Here is a 19,477-nt window from a genome sequence, read left to right as displayed (position 1 = left end):
TTTTTTTTTTTTTTTTTTTTTTTTTTTGATTTCGCTGTCAGTATTTTATTATACATGAGCTTCATTCCTCTCATAAATTTTTTAATTGACTAAATAAACTTTTCTTTTTTTTTAATAAATAAAATATGACAAACGCTTTAAGAAGGGCATGTTCTTTTAAGATTTATTTCTACTGCAGAAAAATATGTATATATTTTGTCCGTTGATGGATCAAGCTGGGCTTACCCATCCAACGTCGAGATCGTCCATCCTATCCCCTTCACTAAAATAACATTAGATTTTCGCAGCCCAGCCAACCATGTTTTGACAACATAGAACCCAGAAAATCCAAACTTTTTAAATTGATTTGTTCTCCACATTATTCTTTTGAAGATAAAGCTTGGTGCTCTACAAGGATTTGAACCACTGGATGACATTAACCTCCACATAAAGGCATGGTTTGAGGAAGTTGCTTAACAGCTGCGATATTAACAAGGGAAGAATATCAGTAGATAAGTCTAATTAATGCGACATTCCTTTTCCTGGTACCAACAATAATGTCCGCATAGACGTCCTTAAAATAAATAAACAACACGTTGAGTCTATATTACATCAGCATCAAAATCACAAGTATTGGTAACCATCTTTTGGACATGTACAAGGCAGTTTTGCAGAAGCCTCTTCTCAAAGGACTGACAATGCGGACGCACCATGAACGGAGTGGCTTCCTTGAACGATCAATTTTTTCATTTGAAGACAGTTGATGAAAACATGAACCAACAATGTTATGTTAGATGGACAAATATAGGTGCTGTGAAATATGATTGAAATATCAAACCTGGTTTTCTTTTTACTAATTTCAGGAGAGCAAGAATATCGAACCCACGCATGCCTCCACTGATTTTACTAATTTCAGGAGACATCACAGTTTGAAACTTCCTAGAATATTTAATATCTTAACTGCTTGACTAGGATGAATGACAGTTCAATTTAGTTGAACTTTTTGATCTCTAATAATGCTTAGGCATCAAAGTCACTCGCAACGCCCTCACTTAATAATCGCATAGCAGCTCCCTGAGAAAATTTTCTGGCAAATAGAAAACAAGTAACGAAAGTTGAATTATTTCGACACCATTCCGTCCTGAATTCGGTCTCATAGTAGACATGGTTGATTCCCTGTCAAAATAATACACGTCAAACAACATAGTACATACTAGATAATGCATAAATTCAGAAAAGGAACCCAGAGCAACAAATTTATGCCACAAATTTACCAATACACTAATTACTCAAATATGGTTGATAATGACATAGGATAGACACCAATTCTCATTCAATCATTATAAGCCAGGCAGTCCAACAAACAATGTAAAAATGAAATTAAAAAAAAAAAAAAAAAAAGCTTGCTTGCATTAAATAAAAACTAGAGCATTTAATTTTGCAAGAAACCACATTTATCCGCCCGCCCTCCCACCCTCTTAAATAAACAAACACAAACACGAAGACAAAAAGAGAAATAATGCAATATAATTAAACCTTTATTTCCTCGATCTGCCGAGGTCCAGCCTTAGCATAGTTAAAGGTAATAGGATGCCACCCCTTGTTCTCCATATTATTGGTTGACTGATTCCATAGAGTGTAAGTTAATGTTCTTCGTTCAAGTTCACCTTCAAGTTCATTTAACTACAGAGTAAACACAAGAAAAGAATGTTACAATGTAAATTATCTGTAAACTAAACTATTTCAGACAACAATTTACAGCAACTGCCTGTAAAGGGTTATATAAACTCATCTCCCAAGATGGAGAGAGAGAGAGAGAGAGATCCATAGCGAAGGAAAAGATATCATGGCCTCAGAAGACAAATATGTACTCACCGCCAGCAATGTCTGGACGTAGTGTTCATCTGGAATACAGTTGTGCTGCTTTTGAAGTTTCTACAATCAGAATTTAGGCCAAGGTTATTGATGCATTTCTTATTAAGGAAGATTGATTTCTAGTGGGAAAGATTTGATATTGATAGCAGCACCAACAATCTTAGAAGATAACATCCAGAATAATGAATAAACTATTTCGTAATAACATTCATATTGTTGAACTGAATTTCTTCATATACTCAAATTATCACTTACAATGTTCATAGTTCCTTTGCTGGCATCCACAGGTGGCCTTCGCTGTAGTTTAGAATAAATATAAATTTTATAAGCGATACCAAAAAGAGTGAATGTTGCTTCATAAAAATCTTAAGAATGTGTCTGAGGAAAGTGGATTCCAGTATGCCATTCAATTTAAAGATGATACATTTGGGGAAAATGTGACCAATATATTGTGTTCATGTGTAATGTGTGTCAGTGTGTGAACGAATGATAGTGTCTCCACACAGAAGAAATAGTTAACTGCACTTGGATCATAGTTGACAAATGAAGAAGGAATTTTCTGCAAAAGACATACCTTGCAGAATAATCCAAAGACTGGGAATATAATATCATCATCCACAATTACTTCTGCGTGACTACGAATCAAACTGATCCACTGCAATTTAACCACAAAGCAAATATAATTGCACACATCACCATTGTTTAAAATTCAACTAATAAACATCTACACCCACGAGAGCGGAAACAGTATTGCCTAGTACATCTAAAATAATTTATCAAGCAATAAATAAGGCATACTTCTTTTTTTTGGGTATGTGAAAGAACACAACAGCTGGGATGAAAATACCGACTAGTGAAACACAAAACATGGACACAAATCCTATGTCTCATGGTTGAATCTGTATAACTAAGAAAAGAAACCAAAAAAATAAACGAAGCAAAAGATCCAAGAAAAACTATTGTGATGGATGACCTGGGACCCTTTTCTCCATTTGCCCTTAGTTATAGCAGGTGACATTTTTGGGTTATAGCGACCCTCCTTTGCATCAAGAAAGCTACAAGAAAAAATGAGAATATATATTTCAATATAGAGAAATTTTACTCTGGAAGCTATAAAAATTTGGCAAATATCTAAATTTTGGCAGCAAATGGCCAACAAAGAATCAGTGCTTGGCACCTCAGAATCAAAGCCCTCCATCTACCTGTCCACAAAACTCCTGGGAGAAGCCATGAGATAGCTATATATATAGCTAAAGTTGTATAGTGGAACGCAACTGCAGCATGAGAAGACAAATCTTAAGGGAAGTTGTGAAACACCTCAACTTCATAGATTAAAATGTTCAGAGAGCAACGGAAAGTGGCAGTGGTGATCCCAAAAGACCTGTCCGATAGAAGAACAAATCTCTGATTTGCAGTGTCCTCAAGAGCTGCTTCAAGTAACAACCTCTCTGCAGCAATCATACTCGACTTTCCCCAGTCCACCTGCAACATAACGTCACTTCAATGCAACCAATTACCAAAAATCAAAACTTGAAAAATTATCGAAAACATTACATGCCTCAACATGAATTCACCCCCACTAATTAAAAACAGAGAGTAAATGATAATTTCATCATGATTATAGTATCTACCTATCGAGAACAATAGTCCTAGGACATTGTCAAGTTTTGACTAGCTAGGGTGAAGTATTTACATAAGTTGTTCTCTCACCTTGATAAAGGTTAGAGTTGTTGGAGCACTAAGGCTACTACACATTGGAGAGTAGCCTACTACGCTCCTCAATTTAATACAACGGGAACATCCCATTTTGAAGACTTCATCCCTCATAGTAATTCCACACACGCGCGCACAAAAGGGTAAAGAACAAGCCGAAAGGCATCTATTTTCCATTATTCTCCAGTTTGATGGTAAGCATTGGTACGGAAAAACATAAGAACTTCATTTCACAAGAACACATCATGTTACCTGAATGCTATTCTCCAATTGCCGTCCAAAAAAGAAATGCGACCTTGTCGTCGATTCATCGAACACAAATCCGGGTGCCGAGTGAATGTAAATCGAGAAGTTCGCAACGTCGCCATTCTGGATAGAAAATTGCAAATTATTTTCCCAACTCACAGACAATGCCTAATCGAAGAAAGTTTTAGCGAGAGTGGAATCTTTTAAACACCTGGAAGAAGCTTCCCCAAAGGAAATCAAGAGGGAGGTTTCGACGAGTGAGAAACAAGAAGGCAATCTTAGGGCGGCCCAAAAATAAACCAGGAGGGGGGCGCAATCTACGGGATAATGAGGCAGAGGCGAGGTTGGTCCGAGAAGACGAATGAAGCCTAATAAGAGCGAAAACGCAAAGTGCAAGAGAGAAGGTGATGACAAGCTTCCAGCTGAACCAGATAAGGCTGCGCCCTGGCGTTAGAGGGACTTTCTTCCTCATTGTTCTTCCTGCAAATGAACAAAAGAAGTTTCATGCAATGGATCGGAAAGGAATACCAGAACAAAACAAGAGAGAGAAAGGAATACATGGAAGAGGTGGCGGTTTCGCCGGGGAGCTGATTATTAAACAAAAACGCATGAGAAAAGGGGAGGGGATGGCGGTGGCGAAATGTGAACGGAATTTGGAGTGTTTTGGAAGACATCTCGGGAATTTCATGAACAACAACGGTAAAACGGCGTCGTACGGTTGAGTTTGTTGAATGGGCCATCTGGGCTACGATCTGGCCGTGCCAGCACAGGGCGGGTGGCGGGAAGGGCGTAGCTAAGCTACCAGGCCTTGTGGGCCCCTTGAAATTTTCTGTTGTAAGATATCATTTCGGTCGAGTCCATCAATTTTGAAGAATCCAATTTTAGTATCCATATTTAATAACTAGTTACTTTATTTGTGAAAGGTGATGGAGCTGGGTCATCATGTAACTGTTAGCATTATATATATGTATGTGTATATATATGTATGTGTATATATATGTATATGTATATATAGACTTATAGATGTAAGATACAGTTATTAAGGATATCTTATCTTAAAACACGAGGATGATGAAAGAAACAACTAACTAATGAGTCTTTTTATTAATTCAAGATAGGCGACTCTATAATGGTATAATATTGTAAACTCATGATTTTCATCTTAATTAGCCAACGTGGAACTACTCTCAATATTCTTCGACTCGATGATGAATTTTTCATATACACAACAAAAAAAGAATGGTATTTTCCGTTAAATGGCATCCCCATATATAGGGTATAATTACCCTACTACATGGGTATGCCATCGTTATTTCAATGAACGACAGTCTACAGATCGTTGTATCAAGAAATTTCTTCATAACAAACTGAAAAAAATGATGGAACAGTGGGAATGTCGATACAGAACCTCAAATGCCGTTGCCACAATGTCTTGAATAGCTGCAGATTTACTGTTTTGATGATCAAGACCTGTGATGGCTGCAACATTTCTTTTTCCATCCACTAAGCTGAATCATTCTGATTAATGCACAACATTACATTGAAAATCTGTTGTATTCGTCCATCGCTTTGTATCTTTTGGAAAAGATTTCTGTCACTGAAACAAGTTTAAAATTATCAGCGGGACACTTGTGAGCTTTGAAGATCCAGTATTACATTCAAGATCTTGCCAGGAACGAAAATTCGTTTCTTGATTGACTGCCCTGTTAAATATTTGGAGAGTTTTTCATCCTGCTCTGCTATCTGGAAAGCATCCTCCTCCGTACATGTTTCCTCAACCTGGATGGTACCCCTAGTTTTACCATTGATCTGAACTGGTAGGACAATAGTGGAGTCCTTCAAGTAAATAGGGTTGGCCTGTAATGGAGAAAAAAGTTACGAGATTCAGCAAGTATACTTTGCCACGAAGACTGATAATTCTGAATCTGATTGTTCAGTGAAGCTCCAATATGGTGTTCTAAATACCCCACCACTTCATCACCCTCCGATCAACATATTTCTTAAATACAATATGGTGTTCTAAGCTCTCTCAAGTCGTCAGCCTTAAATGCAATCACATATGACACGTTCCATCTACTGTTTGTATCATTTCCTGACGTAATTATGAAGCATTATTGCTCTCCATCTGTAGGTGAATTATAATTCTATTCTAATTTTGCTTTATTTTGAAGTGAAAGCAAAACGAACCTATGAAATCCCGTTATCTTAATTTGCTCTCAAATTGAAAGGCAATTCTTCAGGAAATAGGTAGAGTCTAGAGTTCTAGATTGTAAATGGTGGTGAGGTATTTCATTTTTCCTAGTGAGAATATCATCCAATACCATGTTGAGGATTCATTGACAGTCATCCACAAGCTGACAGAGACGTGGAAGCTATTTGTGTTGATGACAAAACACGGGAGTTGTTTCCCTTCTACCATTTTGAACATTATTTCTTCTAGCAGAAACAATTTAACATACCAACAAGACCAAACTGAAAGTATATAGATCCTACTTGTGAATCGTCATTAACCCAAAACCACTGAAAAAAAACATAATGTGAAGTTTAATCCAAAGATTCACCAAGACAGGGATTTACATTATACGTCGATATGATTCGTCACAAGGACTCAAGTGGCTAATACACCCAGTGCATACCTTCTAAATGCAATAAGGGACCAGATAATCTTAAAGCCACAACCATATAGACAAAATATGTAAGTATTTAAAGGAGGGAAGAAAGATAAGAAGTCCAAACCTTGGGAAAGGGCTCGTAAGCCAACGATTCTGAATGTCCTAACCGAGACCATAGTTCCTCAGCCAAGTGAGGTGCATACGGTGATAGCAACAAAGTGAATGCTTCAACGATAGACCTTGGGTATCTATCCCACTGAAAATAGGAAAATGAGAAAAGAGAGAAAAGACCAACATGAATTTAATTAGCTAGTAAATGGCATCATGCTGATCGGAAGAAGTGACGTGGCAAATAAATAATGTCAATTGACTAAGAACATATGCTAAACCATTAGCAAGATATCAAGATTTTAATCTCTAGGTATCTCATTCTCTAATTAGAGATTTAAATAGGATCAACTAAGGAGTTCATTTTCCCCACCCCATCCCCATTGAGGCAGGAGAGAGAGCGAGGAGAAAATTTTCTCCATTGACTAAACAAGGGCGGAGACTTCATACATTTGAACTTTTTGAGACTTAATATCAAAATTTAAACTTTTAAGAATCATAGTTGAACATTTTAAAATATGGATAATGCTTACTAAATATTATTTGTTTTTTATTAAAATGTTCAAGATTTTTCTCTTTAAATGAGACTTCATCATTAGAAATTAACTATTTAAATAGAGATTTTCCAAAAAAAAACATGTAATTTATTGATTTTTTCCCCTAACAATAGTAAATGGGGAATGGAGACAGGGAAGCCATCTCCGCCCCTGCCCTGTGAACATCCCAGGATCAAAATGGCTTTTCAAGGATTACTTAAGTTTTGTATTAGATAATAAAGTGACATTCAAGATTAAGAAATAAATGGAAAAATAAAGAACCATATCTACTGGAGGGAAGGATCCTCCAAAATGTATATAGCCTGCAAGAAAAGCTTAATAGTATTGACTGGCTGACTTTAAGTTTCATTACTTATATATATGTACGTATGTATATGTATATGTACATATGTATGTATGTTGTCTATGTATATATGTATGTATGGATATGTATAGATGCAAATCAGAGCCTAATAGTATCGATTGGCCGATTTTAAGTTTCATTAGTATGAAACAAATACAATGCCATGCCCTTCAACCTAAACACCATGAAAGTCAGACAAGGACCAATTGATTAAGCAAAAAAGCTAATGTGACGGAAAATAATGCACATTTTCCAACCTTATATGCCACGTTAACAAACTCCATCATAGCTGAGATTCCTGTGTTGAATCGTGTCCCTTCAACTTCTTCAGTTACCTGGAAATTGAATCATCATTTAGTGAAGGGAGATACTGTATCTGCAAAACACAACTTCAGTATGACATTTATACTATCTAATATAACCCATCAAATAGGATACTTATGCGGAATCAGAATCTATTTACCCAGCAATCCGAAGGTGAACTTTAATGATCATGCAATTATAGTTTTGTTGATATTTCTTTCCATTTTTCAGATGCCAGGTAAGCTAAGCAACATTTTGAATAACACGTAGCGGAAAGAGAGCAAAACAAAGCTTAAATAATATATGACCTTCATAATGCACTTATGGAGTGAACGAAGTTGTTCGAGAGTGGGTTCCTCATCAGTTACCACAGTTCCATCATTAAATGTACCATCAGCTGAAGGTGGTCCAACAATTAGTCTCCAAGTTCTTCCCAAGAACCTATGGACACCTTCAATGCCGCTGGTATTCCATTGTTTTGAGTCTCTGGAAGAAAAATGAGACGAGAAATTACGAAAAGTAATATAAGCCCTTCTCCGACTGATCAAGAAAAGAACAGTCACATAGATTGAAATGCTAGATATTTGAATTTTAAAAGTTATAAATCAGAACTACCTAAGAGGACCCATAAACATTTCATACAAGCGAAGAGAATCCGCACCATACTCAAAAACAACATCGTCAGGATTAACAACATTTCCTCTACTCTTGCTCATTTTGTGAGCGCGAGCAATCAATCGGATATCAGGACTGTCTTTCAATACAAAATAATCTCCAGATTTCATGACCTACATAAGAAGAAATTCAGTTGAGAAATACTGGAATTCAAACAAACAACAATACTCGATTTTTAGTAATGGATATGATTAGCTACTTTAAACCAGGAGAGACATTTATTGATCATAATCTGCAATTTAAATCAGGCATAAAAATCAATGAAAGAGATACACCAGGCATAGCGATCATAAACCTTTTCCTCAGGGATTCTTTCTTGATTATATTCACTCAAAACATCAACGGAATCTGCAGACACTAGATTACCATCTGTATCTTTTAAAGCAGTATACTGAACCTGCCGTTTAAAAAAAAAAAAGTACTAAATTAAAAACCTGTGAAAAAGGAAAATAATCTTGTTTAGAGAAACAATACTTACTTCCCCAAGTATGATTCCTTGGTTTATGACACATTTGAACGGTTCCTTGGTGGATACGACGCCGAGATCATAGAGAACCTGAATCAGAGAGGCTCAATCAGATGAATGGTGTAGCAGAAAATATAGGACAGAACATCCAGAACGGAAATAGGTCAGTATTCGGCAATCATCTTGTCAAAACAAACAGTTATTTCATAATCAGGCCATTGCCAGTTTCAGGTGAAATTTATCCTTCCACCACCCTCTCGTGGTTTTGCAATGCTTCATAAGACATTACAAACAAGGGAGAGTCTAAAGCATTAGTCATACTATAAATACATTTTATCAAAAGAAGATAGTGCAGAATGCCTTGAGCATTTTCACGAAGCATGGACTATGAAGGGCAACCAATTTTTTTTCCTGAAAGTCTAAAACCAAAAATTAAAGGCTTATAGTTAACATTTTGTTTTTCTTATTTAATAAGAAACAAGATTATTTACCAATAATTTATTTATTTTGTAATTTACTTTTAAAAACCCTAACCTAAATTTAAAGAATTAAAATTAACTTTGCTTCATATCCATAGTGAAAAAATATTTTCCATATTTCAGTAATAACGCTTGAAGCAGAAAGCTCATTCAACATCCTAATTTCTTAAGAGTAACTAGAACAAAATATAGCAGATAACTGTACAGTATTTTTTAATCATCATGCGTTTTATTTTCTATTTTCTGATTTAAATATTCATATATTCTCATAAGTCATTTTTTCAAGCAAAATTCGATATAAAAGTGTTGCAGTTTGAAATTATTACACAGAAAGACAACAGACAAAAACAGCAACCATTTTGTCAAATTTAAATTAAAACAGCAATAAATAAAAAAGAAGAAGAAGAAGAAGAGAAAACAGCAACCATTTTTAAATTAAAGTACAATAGACAAAAACTTCTTTAAAAAAAAAATCAATAAAACAATTTTAAATAAATAAAACCTTAAGTGGCACCATAGTCTTCAAAAAAAAAAAAAAAAAAATCCTCAAATTTACCAATATTTCCAAGTTACCTACATTATGTAGAAAATAAATCATCATAAACACTTGTTTTCAAAAATAGAAAACTAAAAGCAAAATTATTATCAAATGGAGCCAGGAATCAACTCTCCAACCTTGTGCCAGAACCTAGAATAAAGTAAATGGAGCACAGCATGCTCAGCCCCACCAACGTAGACATCAACGGGGCTCCAATACCTGCATATGCACAAATTATAAAGCACTAATCAATATATGAATTGGACTCAAATCAATTAGAAAATTAGTCAAGGAAAAAGGTATACAGAAATTCCAGGCTTATCCATACAGAGCAGCTCTTACATTTCCTTCGTTTTCCCTACAAGTTCTTTGGAATTCTTTGGATCCATAAATCTTAAGTAGTACCTGAAAATCAATAGGATGAAAATTTCTAATTCAAAGAAAAGATTTGCAAGTAACTTATGCAAACAAATCAGACAAAACTAATAAAATTAATCATAATTAAAAATAAAAAAAGATTTGTAAACAATAAAAGAATGAATGACGACACTGATTATACCCTACATTAACATCACTCTCATGCGTCCTTAGTCAAAATCTGCAGTTCTCTTTCTTCCAGTAAGAAAAGAACGAATAGTGAGGTTAAATTCAGTCAAGAAGAAATAATACCAGCATGAACCAGCCCACTGCGGCATAGTACTTGTTTCTCGTCTGGCAGGTTTGCCTGACAGGGAATCAGTGGCTTGAACCTGAAAGTCAATAGTTGAAAGATTATCAACTTTATAGAAAAGCAAAAATAGAGTACATATATGCACGAAATTTCCAGTGTTCTCTCCTAAAGTTTTTTTTTTTTTTTTTTTTTTTTACAAAAAATATTCGCAAGTTTCTGATCCAGCTTGCACACATGTGACTATTCTCATGGGACAACCATCTGCCTCTACTACAGTTGGTTGTCAAGGAAACGCATATGATATTAAATCCAAGGTAGGGGGATGTCTCCCCTAAAGTTGACTCAATAAGTAGCCCATGGACTATATACAGACCTTGTTCCAAAAACATGTTCACAATCACTTAACCATAATACTCCATCTGCCAATGTATAAGATTGTAAGCGAAGCTCCTAACCAGTAGAGAATAATAACTACTCAAGAAGTTACAGAAGCATTTGTACTTTCACCAATATAATTTGACCATTATATGCTATACTGCCCAAAAATGTGAGTAGAGCAATGACTTTAAAGTAACCAGTCCAATCTAATACACTAACAAGGATGTGGGCTGTATACCAAGCTTCCAAGCGTGAAGCAGACTCAAGAAAATAGTCATAATCTTTTCAAAATATTTTTTCCAAAAAAGGGTAAAACAGACAAATCCTGCATTCATGTAATATTTGTGCACGTGAAAAAACCTAAAGCATAATTTAATTAGTTAAGGCATATGCTTCAAAAAGATATCACAAGTTCAGGTCCCCACCACCCACATGTCACTGAACTCAAAAAACTTGTGTTTTAAATTTTTGTGTGTGCACATATGAGTGGTGGAAAATCCTAAATAAGTCGCTTCTCGCTTCAAAACTAGCACAGTTTATCATGCAAATCCTGAAAGTCTACGAATCCATACAATAGAAAATAAAACAATGCAATATTAAAAAGACAATAAATTAATCAGAAGGATATAGAGAATACCCAAGAGTCCGCTTTTGCGAGTGGAGGTTCCCCTGTCCCCGTGGGTGTAAAATCATCTAATTCAGGCAATGTAAGGGGCAATTCGGTTTCAGAAAGGGGAATACTCTCACCAGTATCATCCAGAAAAAGTACAGGAATGGGTTCCCCCCAATAACGTTGTCTAGCAAAAAGCCAATCCCTCAGTTTGTAGTTCACCTGTTGTAAGTTGAAGAAGGCACTGATAAGTAATGGTGGCACCTTCAGGGCAAACCATGACCCACACAATATTTAGGAAAAGACCTTTTTCTTCCCATTCCCCGTTTTCTCAGCCCACTCAATGACTTTGGAAGCTGCTTCCTTACTTGAGAGCCCATTGATGTCAAGCCCTGATGTTGGACTCGATGAATTGGTAATAATACCTTCTCCTGAAAATGCCTTATTTGAATCACAGCTTCCATCCACTGGCACAACAACCACCACTATGGGAATATCGTATTTTGTGGAAAATTCATGATCACGTGTATCATGAGCAGGTACAGCCATAATTGCCCCAGTTCCATAACTGTAAAATACCAAATTAAGAATGATCTGATGATAGAGAAATAATAGGTTCTGAACTAAGTAGAATTAAAGAAAAGTAGTTTACGAAAGCTATACTGGCACAAGCAACCACTCAAAGAAGCCTAGATGGCCATTTGAAAGACCACTCTCCAAGTGTTCCTCTCTACCTCCCTAACTACCTCTCACCTCTACGCCTCCCTTTTGAAATGTACACCCTCAAAATGAAAGATAATATATAAGGACACCAAAATTTATTTATTAAAAAAAGAAAAGCCCAACACACAAAACGAGTTTGACCTTAGCTATAGAAAATGACTTCAATCCAAAAAAAAAAAGACCAAGCTTATAATTACAAAAAGGCCTAGTGACAGATGCAAGGAGGCATTAAACCTAGCCACCTCCCAAACTTCCTCACCCCATCTCTCCACCTCTTAAAAAGCTCTATTGTTCCTCTCTATCTAAATGTCCCATAAAACTACACTGAAGCTAGTCTACTCAAGTTTTGATGAAGCAGCCTACTAGACAACCACATAGCTTCCTCTTATGTAAGTATGAACTATTACAGGCCTAGCAAAAAATTAAGATCAACCAAATTTTAATGAAGCAGTCTACTAGACAGCCACATAATGATGCATGCTCTCATTTCATCATAAATTTCTGAACATTAAATTTCAATATTCATGCTCAGCAAATGATAAACAACGGTAAAGAACAACAGGTATGAGGCATAAACCCATACTGACCTCCCCAAGACATAATCTGCAACCCATATTGGGATAGCTTCCCCATTAACTGGATTTCTAGCATAGCAACCAGAGAAAACCCCAGTTTTTTCCTTCTGAAGCTCAGTCCTCTCAAGGTCACTCTTCCTTGAAGCAAGTTCTTTGTATTCCTCCACCTGAGTTCAAATCTAAGCCTTCTTGCTTATTTATTCTTTTCTTTTTTCTTTTTTCTTTTTTAACATTGAGAAAATGAGAGAAAGTTGGCAAGTGAACAAAGAAGTTTACCTTTTTGCTTTCTTTAGGAGATGTTATGGATGTCAGGAAGGAGTACTCTGGAGCAACAACCAAATACCTACATATGAAAAAAAAAGTATCATTAAATTTTGCTGGAACTACAACATTTTGTCAATGAAATTCATTGAACTTGGATAGAGTTAAGTATGCAATCAGTACGTTGCTCCAAAGAGGGTATCTGGTCTGGTAGTATATACTGTAATTTTGAGATCACTATCTTTTCCATTACTGTCGAGAACACAAAAGTCAATCTCTGCCCCTTCTGATCTCCCAATCCAGTTTCTTTGCATATCTTTTATACTTTCAGGCCAGTCAAGATCATCTAGATCATCAAGAAGACGATCAGCATATGCAGTAATCTTGAGCATCCATTGCCGCATTGGCTGTTTGGCAACAAATAATGACACAGTAAAATTATAAAACCATCCAAGAGTTTTGAACTGAACAAAGAGTTTAATGACTTTGAAAATGGGTTAGTTTAAACAACATTACACGAACTATAAAATAACAATATACTTACGTGTTTATCAAAACAAACCCCAAAATAAAAAAACAACTAACCTTCCTTATAACTGGATGACCCCCACGCTCACTGACACCATCAACTACCTCTTCATTAGCCAAGACCGTGCCAAGAGCAGGGCACCAATTAACTGGTACTTCAGCCTGAATTTATTGGAATTGACAATAAGATCTTTGTGTTAGCTGGAATGAGAGTGGGAAACCAAGAAGACAGATATAGTCCTGACCTGGTATGCTAATCCTCTCTTCAACAGTTGAAGAAAAATCCATTGAGTCCATTTATAATAATCTGGTTCAATTGTGGAAATTTCACGATCCCAGTCATATGAAAAACCCAATGATTTAAGCTGTAATATCAGGTAAAGTCAAAAGCACATATGTTATATGAAATTTACATCATTACGCAATCAGTCATAATATCAAACTGTAAGCAGTCGCAAACACTAACAAAGGATAAATTTCCAATTCCTGATTTCTGTCAGGGTCACCATACTTTAGACAACTAAATGTCTGAACTCATTCGCTATTCTTCAGAATTAAAAGACCGCAAAAATCATAGAAAATCCCAAAACGACAAGCCTAGACAGTACGAAATGAACCAAAAGAAACAAAGTATTCCTCCTATTTAACTTTACAACTAGAAACTTGCACGACCTATTCTAAATATGCTGTTGATAGAGCCATTCTAATGTGCTTCAGCTTGTAGTTCAGATCATAAAAGTCAAAACCAAAAGAGGGAAAAAAAAAAAAAGAGGAAAGAAGAAAAAGAAAGGGCAGTATTCTTAGTAATCTGAATTAAACAAGTATAGCTGAAATCACGCTATAGAAAGAAAGAAAAAGGGTAAAAGAGAGGAGAAGGAATAAAAACACATCAGGACCTGAGAGCGGAACCGATTAATATTCCTCAAAGTAGTGATTTTGGGGTGAGTTCCTGTCTGCGGGGCAAAAAGATAGTACATGTTGATATTAAGACTGACAATAATAGCAGTTCATGCGTCGTATGCTGTAAGCTAAGTGGAAGGTGGGAGACCAAACCTCAATAGCATATTGTTCCGCAGGCAATCCAAATGCATCCCAGCCCATTGGGTGTAAAACATTGTAGCCTTGCATGCGTTTGAATCTAGCAAGAATATCTGTAGCAGTATAACCTAGAGGATGACCAACATGTAACCCTGAACCACTACAAGCAAAACAGAATAAAGTAGACATCAATTCTCGATTCTTAAGAAACACGAACTGACTGAAAACCTGTGCGTATTGGATCAATCTAAGGTGAGAAAAGAAAGTAGCCACTAACTCAGAATCCAACAGAGAGCAAAAAGAAACCTGGGATAAGGGAACATATCAAGCACGTAGAACTTAGGCTTAGAAGTATCAATTTCATCAGGAGTTCGGAAAGTTCGATTTTCCTCCCAATAACGCTGCCATTTGGTCTCTATTTCATGGAAGGGGTAAGCCCTCCTCACCTCTTGCTGCTTCTGCTCCTCAACCTCGTTAACTTCCCTCGTCAAGGAAACTCTGATTCTACCACGTGTAACACGAACTCCACAGCTCAAGCTGCTACCATATAAACAACGACCAAGAGAAGACTTTCTTCTAAAAGCTGCAGTGGACAATTTCCTGGACAACCCGACTGATGGGGGAGAAAAAGAAAGCAATCGAAATGGACTAACGGAAGAAGCTTTGAATTGGCCATGTACAGAAGAATGCAATGCCTGCACGTTCATTTCGCATGTGGAGAAGCAGAAGAAGAAAATGGACACCGCAGAGAACAACGGCAGAAGATTGAGCGGGCAGGAAGATTGAGATGATAGGATTTGGTACATTTCGCGGTTAAACTGTCGTTCAATAACTTCAGTGCGTTGGATTTCGATTTTGGGCCGAATCAATTGGGCCTGATTGGTCCTTACTGGGCTAATTTCAGTAATGGCCTGATATTTTTACTGCTTTGGGTTGGGTCAACAATTTTATGAAAAATATAATATATACATATATAATAATAAAATATGTTTAAATAAATTGATGACCGTTTTTCTTTTTTCTTTTTTTTTTTCGTTTTAAAATAAGTTTAAATTTTTTTATTGAAAATGTAGTCAAATTTAAGAACATGAAAAAACATCCGATATGTACAAATTTAAAACTAAACTAGTGACAACTGAAACGGGGACAAATTCCTGGCCAATTTGATGCAGAAATGCATGATCTTGATTCAGATGCTTTTCCTGGTTTCCTTTGGCTAAAGCTTATCAGCATGGGAATGAAGAACAGTCGTAAGTGGTAGGCAAATCTATTTCAGCCATTTTCCTAACATCATCATGGTCAGTTGCTTGCTGCTACCTACTAAGATTTCATTGTTTTCAGATGGTTAGTGAATCCAACACGAGACTAACAAGGGAATAGGTGATGGAGACAAGTCCATCGGCACCGACAACCGATAACCTTAGTCTCAGAATAACCGTTATATAAAAAGAAATCAGTAACATGATTTTCTAAAGAGGAAAAAAAAAATCTGCAAGATGTGATAACCTTAGTCTCAGAAAAATCTGCCAGTAAGAATTGGCTCTTTTGGTTATTTTCGAGCACCACAAACTACAGCTTCAAAACTAACTATCCGATGCCTTCAAGTGCTAATCAGCAGAAGCGAAGTTTCAAACTCAACGGAAACACCATACAGGTTTTCACCCCTTCGTGCAAAGAAATAAAGGTTATTGCTGATCTGAGCTGAGCATATAATTCAGGTCAAATGCACTGCGGCTTCAGCGGTTGATTGGAGTGTGCATCCGGGTAACAATTTTTTCTACAGCATCACGAGACATGACAAGAGTATCATGTAGAAGAATGCTGTACACATTCAAACCCTATAGAATAAAATTAGGAAATAAGTCGGGAATCAAAACAGTAGTATAGTACAAAAACAAGATCATCTAGACATTCATGAAAATTAGTAATATAGTACAAAAACAAAATGGTTTCGGCTTGATAAATTTTAACACCAAGTAAAAGTTCAAAAAATCATATGGAAATGTATTGAGGCGTTTTAGAATTTTAAGGATCTCTCAAATTTTGATTTTATAAGAGAGAAGTGGCACGGAGATTTTTCAAAGCTGACCAATAAAAGATATAGTTATGTTCTAGGACCAGGGGCTTTTATAAGCAACTAAAACACAAATTCATTTATTATGAAGCTAACAAAAAAAGGGAAGCCATCAAGAAGACTCACTATAGAAGGCAAAACATTGACGTAATGAAGGTTTTGTGTGGCCAACTTCAGTTTCTCATCGATGGGGCCACCATCGACTAGAAGAACTTTTTTAGTATTCTCCATTTCATTGACATAGTTCACGATATACTTCGTCTTATGTGTAGCGACGTCCAGATTATCAAATATCAGAAGCTGAGAGTCACAGAATTTCCAAAGTGAGGTTTCATAAACATATGGAAAGAAAATATCATGTGTTAGAACGTGCATGTAAGCCAAAGCATTGTAGAAAATAATCCATATGCTAAAATGATAGCAAGAGAGAAAGGCCTGCCTTTCCTTCTGCAGCACGAGCTGTAAGAGCTATCTTCAAACCCAAACGACGAACTTTCTTATTAAGCTTGAAAGCATGACTTCGTGGTTTAGGGCCGTGCATAGCTGCACCACCTCTGAACTATAATCATCATCCAGTTCATTAGCAACTACTGTAATCTTTGGCATTGTGAACATCATAATTCATAGTAAAATCATAGCTACCTGGGGACCACGCAGTGTTCCATGCCTTGCTCTACCAGTACCTTTTTGTCGCCATGGCTTTCTCCCGGTGCCACTAACCTCACTAATTGTTTTTGTTGAATGTGTTCCCTGTCATCACTCGAGATGCTTAGCTACTAAAATCACTTCTATAAACTTACCCACAACTTGCATTTTGCAGATTAACTACCTTCTAAACATATATTGACACTTAATATAATAGATTAACTACTTTCTACACATTAAGAATACCAATATAATTAGACAAACAATTTATTCATGTGTCAAAATACCGCTTCTTCCAATGCAGGACCTGTATGTTAATGAAGTTGCCAATGGCTGTCTCCATTGTAATTTAAATACAAATTAAAATGCGATATCAAAAGTCACTATGTCGCTAATCCTCATAATATTATCCTCTGGTATAAATAATTATGGAAATGTTTATATTTATCAAATGAATAAAAATGCACAAAGACAAATGTATAAGGAAAAATAACTCCCCTAATAGACACTGTTTGCATTCAATCAATCAACTAGTCTCAAGCTCTATTGCATGAAGAGGACACAACCAATACCTGCTGTCTCTTTGCAAGCTGCCATCTAACAACCCGATGAATGATGTCCTTCCTGATAGGGACGTCAAAAACATCTCCAGCCAAGACCATGAACCCCTTGTCTTCATTTTGAAAGTTTGTCACAGGAATCATCAGGTCCTGAAGAAGCCCTAATGATGCAACATAATATATTAACCACAAAAGAGATTGATATACCAATTCTTTCGCCATAATAAAGTACGTCTACAATCTTATGAAGAGTAAAAAATGAGGAAAAATATTGCTACCTATCTTGCGCTCTTCTGATACAACTGGTTTAGCGTTGCTTGATTCGGGAGTCAAAATAGAGGTGGAAAGCCCTTTGGAGACAAGAAAGGTTCCAGCCTGTTTCATATACAATGGTTAGACAAAAACAAATTTAGGGATGTGTAATGAAAAAAAGGTGTGCATAACACATTAAGATGTGATTAAAATCCACATTCTACAAACTTCAATATCATGTCCTTGAGTAAAAGATAGTAGTACCTTCAATAGGGTAGAACAGCCCGCAAACATAGAGCTACTCCCTTTAACGTGACCATAAATTTCTACTCAAACATATGTTAATAATCATTGAATTAGACAAAAAAAAACATTAAAGCGTAGAAAAAAAAGTTGTAGGCAAGTAAAAATTTTGAAATAAGGAGGAAATGAGAATGCATTACCACGGGAATTATAAAACGACTGACTCATGGTACACGAAGAATTACATTGCCCAAATGTTGATAGGGAGCCCAAAGAGCGCAACAGCCTTCTCGACACTGAGATTGCCATATTAACGGCGGACCACTAAAAGAGTCGGCGTAGTGGTATTGTAATAATCAGACAGCTACCTAGACATCTACAAGAGTAAGTTCTCTGAAATCTTAGTAATATGCCTCAATCTAAGTCTACAAAAAAAAATTGTATCGTAAGTAACTAACATAAAGATCACAAAACCCTGAATGGAAGCCATGAAGTATTTGGATGTGCAAAAAAAAAAAAAAAATGAGATCAGTAAAACAAAATGTTATCATTTAGACTTGTTAAAAATCGGTTGAAGAAGAAATCAACAAAACAAAATGTATTGAATTTCTGAAAAACGCCCGAGGGAGGCGAAATCTCACCAACGGCGCCGATTAGGGGCTGAAACGAACCACTGTGTTTCTGAGAGAGAGAAAAACAGAGATAACTCTGATTTCTCGGAGGCGAGAGAGCGTATGAGGGCGGCAGAGATTCCTTCAGACGACTTCGACTGCGGCACCAACAGCTGATACGGTGTCGGGCAGGAGCGGCGGTGCGGGGTGCAATGGAAGCGTAAATCTTTGCGAGGGAGACGAGGAACAAAAACAAAGGCGGAAACCGAAGGCGCCATTAACGGGCCGAAACTTTGGGCCGCATCCATTCTCCACGAATCCAAAGTTCTAGTTTGGGCTCTTCTTCGTTGTCACGGTCGGCCTTTTTTGACTTCTTTTTTATTTAAAGAATAAAAAAAAAAAAAAAAAAAAAAAA

General features: G+C 36.4%; 3 protein-coding genes across 6 annotated transcripts; all 3 read right to left on the bottom strand.

The window, feature by feature from the left end:
* Window positions 1-482: 482 nt before the first annotated feature.
* LOC111478711 lies at window positions 483-4,571 on the bottom strand. The gene is made up of 11 exons (XM_023123128.1): window positions 4,372-4,571; window positions 4,025-4,293; window positions 3,820-3,936; window positions 3,236-3,336; window positions 3,057-3,128; window positions 2,828-2,909; window positions 2,429-2,509; window positions 2,110-2,151; window positions 1,855-1,914; window positions 1,516-1,662; window positions 483-1,155 (listed from the first exon to the last, which is right to left on the bottom strand). The coding sequence occupies exons 2-11, from the start codon at window positions 4,283-4,285 to the stop codon at window positions 1,000-1,002; spliced, it is 1,119 nt and encodes a 372-aa protein (XP_022978896.1). The 5' UTR covers window positions 4,286-4,293; window positions 4,372-4,571; the 3' UTR covers window positions 483-999.
* Window positions 4,572-4,995: 424 nt separating this feature from the next.
* Window positions 4,996-15,498, bottom strand: LOC111478113 (leucine--tRNA ligase, chloroplastic/mitochondrial). Of its 2 annotated transcripts, XM_023122218.1 has the most exons (20): window positions 14,984-15,498; window positions 14,693-14,837; window positions 14,536-14,592; window positions 13,885-14,004; window positions 13,697-13,801; window positions 13,295-13,518; window positions 13,127-13,193; window positions 12,863-13,017; window positions 11,859-12,120; window positions 11,580-11,774; window positions 10,564-10,643; window positions 10,237-10,299; window positions 10,032-10,113; window positions 8,890-8,967; window positions 8,707-8,808; window positions 8,352-8,524; window positions 8,045-8,222; window positions 7,691-7,768; window positions 6,550-6,681; window positions 4,996-5,670 (listed from the first exon to the last, which is right to left on the bottom strand). In XM_023122218.1, the coding sequence occupies exons 1-20, from the start codon at window positions 15,481-15,483 to the stop codon at window positions 5,431-5,433; spliced, it is 3,036 nt and encodes a 1,011-aa protein (XP_022977986.1). In that variant the 5' UTR covers window positions 15,484-15,498; the 3' UTR covers window positions 4,996-5,430. The 2 variants fall into 2 exon arrangements, 1 of the variants encoding a protein (XP_022977986.1); XR_002717410.1 differs by lacking the exons at window positions 4,996-5,670; window positions 6,550-6,681 and having other exon boundaries at window positions 8,398-8,524.
* Window positions 15,499-16,089: 591 nt separating this feature from the next.
* LOC111478684 (50S ribosomal protein L4) lies at window positions 16,090-19,293 on the bottom strand. Of its 3 annotated transcripts, none has more exons than XM_023123086.1 (9): window positions 19,093-19,293; window positions 18,652-18,876; window positions 18,473-18,534; window positions 18,235-18,331; window positions 17,969-18,117; window positions 17,394-17,501; window positions 17,191-17,310; window positions 16,878-17,051; window positions 16,090-16,515 (listed from the first exon to the last, which is right to left on the bottom strand). In XM_023123086.1, the coding sequence occupies exons 2-9, from the start codon at window positions 18,758-18,760 to the stop codon at window positions 16,414-16,416; spliced, it is 921 nt and encodes a 306-aa protein (XP_022978854.1). In that variant the 5' UTR covers window positions 18,761-18,876; window positions 19,093-19,293; the 3' UTR covers window positions 16,090-16,413. The 3 variants fall into 3 exon arrangements, with proteins under 3 accessions (XP_022978854.1, XP_022978853.1, XP_022978855.1); XM_023123085.1 differs by having other exon boundaries at window positions 18,652-18,827; XM_023123087.1 differs by having other exon boundaries at window positions 18,652-18,819.
* Between the last annotated feature and the right edge of the window lie 184 nt (window positions 19,294-19,477).

This window comes from Cucurbita maxima, unplaced genomic scaffold, assembly GCF_002738345.1.
Source record: "Cucurbita maxima cultivar Rimu unplaced genomic scaffold, Cmax_1.0 Cma_Scf00004, whole genome shotgun sequence".
NCBI classification, from domain to species: Eukaryota; Viridiplantae; Streptophyta; class Magnoliopsida; order Cucurbitales; family Cucurbitaceae; genus Cucurbita; species Cucurbita maxima.
Note: the sequence above shows the minus strand (reverse complement) of the source record. Positions and strands in the feature narration are given on the sequence as shown.

What these genes read in the sequence shown, in the direction of transcription:
- LOC111478711 (XM_023123128.1), bottom strand. Translation starts at nt 4,285, where the DNA reads ATGAGGAAGAAAGTCCCTCTAACGCCAGGGCGCAGCCTTATCTGGTTC. An exon ending in CCCAGGAGTTTTGTGGACAG is followed by an intron (nt 2,910 to 3,056) that starts GTAGATGGAGGG and finishes TTTTTCTTGTAG; the next exon opens with CTTTCTTGATGCAAAGGAGG. An exon ending in ACGTCCAGACATTGCTGGCG is followed by an intron (nt 1,663 to 1,854) that starts GTGAGTACATAT and finishes TTTACTCTGTAG; the next exon opens with TTAAATGAACTTGAAGGTGA.
- LOC111478113 (XM_023122218.1), bottom strand. Translation starts at nt 15,483, where the DNA reads ATGTACCAAATCCTATCATCTCAATCTTCCTGCCCGCTCAATCTTCTG. An exon ending in CGGAACAATATGCTATTGAG is followed by an intron (nt 14,593 to 14,692) that starts GTTTGGTCTCCC and finishes TTTGCCCCGCAG; the next exon opens with ACAGGAACTCACCCCAAAAT. An exon ending in CGGGGAATGGGAAGAAAAAG is followed by an intron (nt 11,775 to 11,858) that starts GTCTTTTCCTAA and finishes AACTTACAACAG; the next exon opens with GTGAACTACAAACTGAGGGA.
- LOC111478684 (XM_023123086.1), bottom strand. Translation starts at nt 18,760, where the DNA reads ATGGCAATCTCAGTGTCGAGAAGGCTGTTGCGCTCTTTGGGCTCCCTA. An exon ending in GCTGTTCTACCCTATTGAAG is followed by an intron (nt 18,332 to 18,472) that starts GTACTACTATCT and finishes TATATGAAACAG; the next exon opens with GCTGGAACCTTTCTTGTCTC. An exon ending in GAACACTGCGTGGTCCCCAG is followed by an intron (nt 17,311 to 17,393) that starts GTAGCTATGATT and finishes TGATGATTATAG; the next exon opens with TTCAGAGGTGGTGCAGCTAT.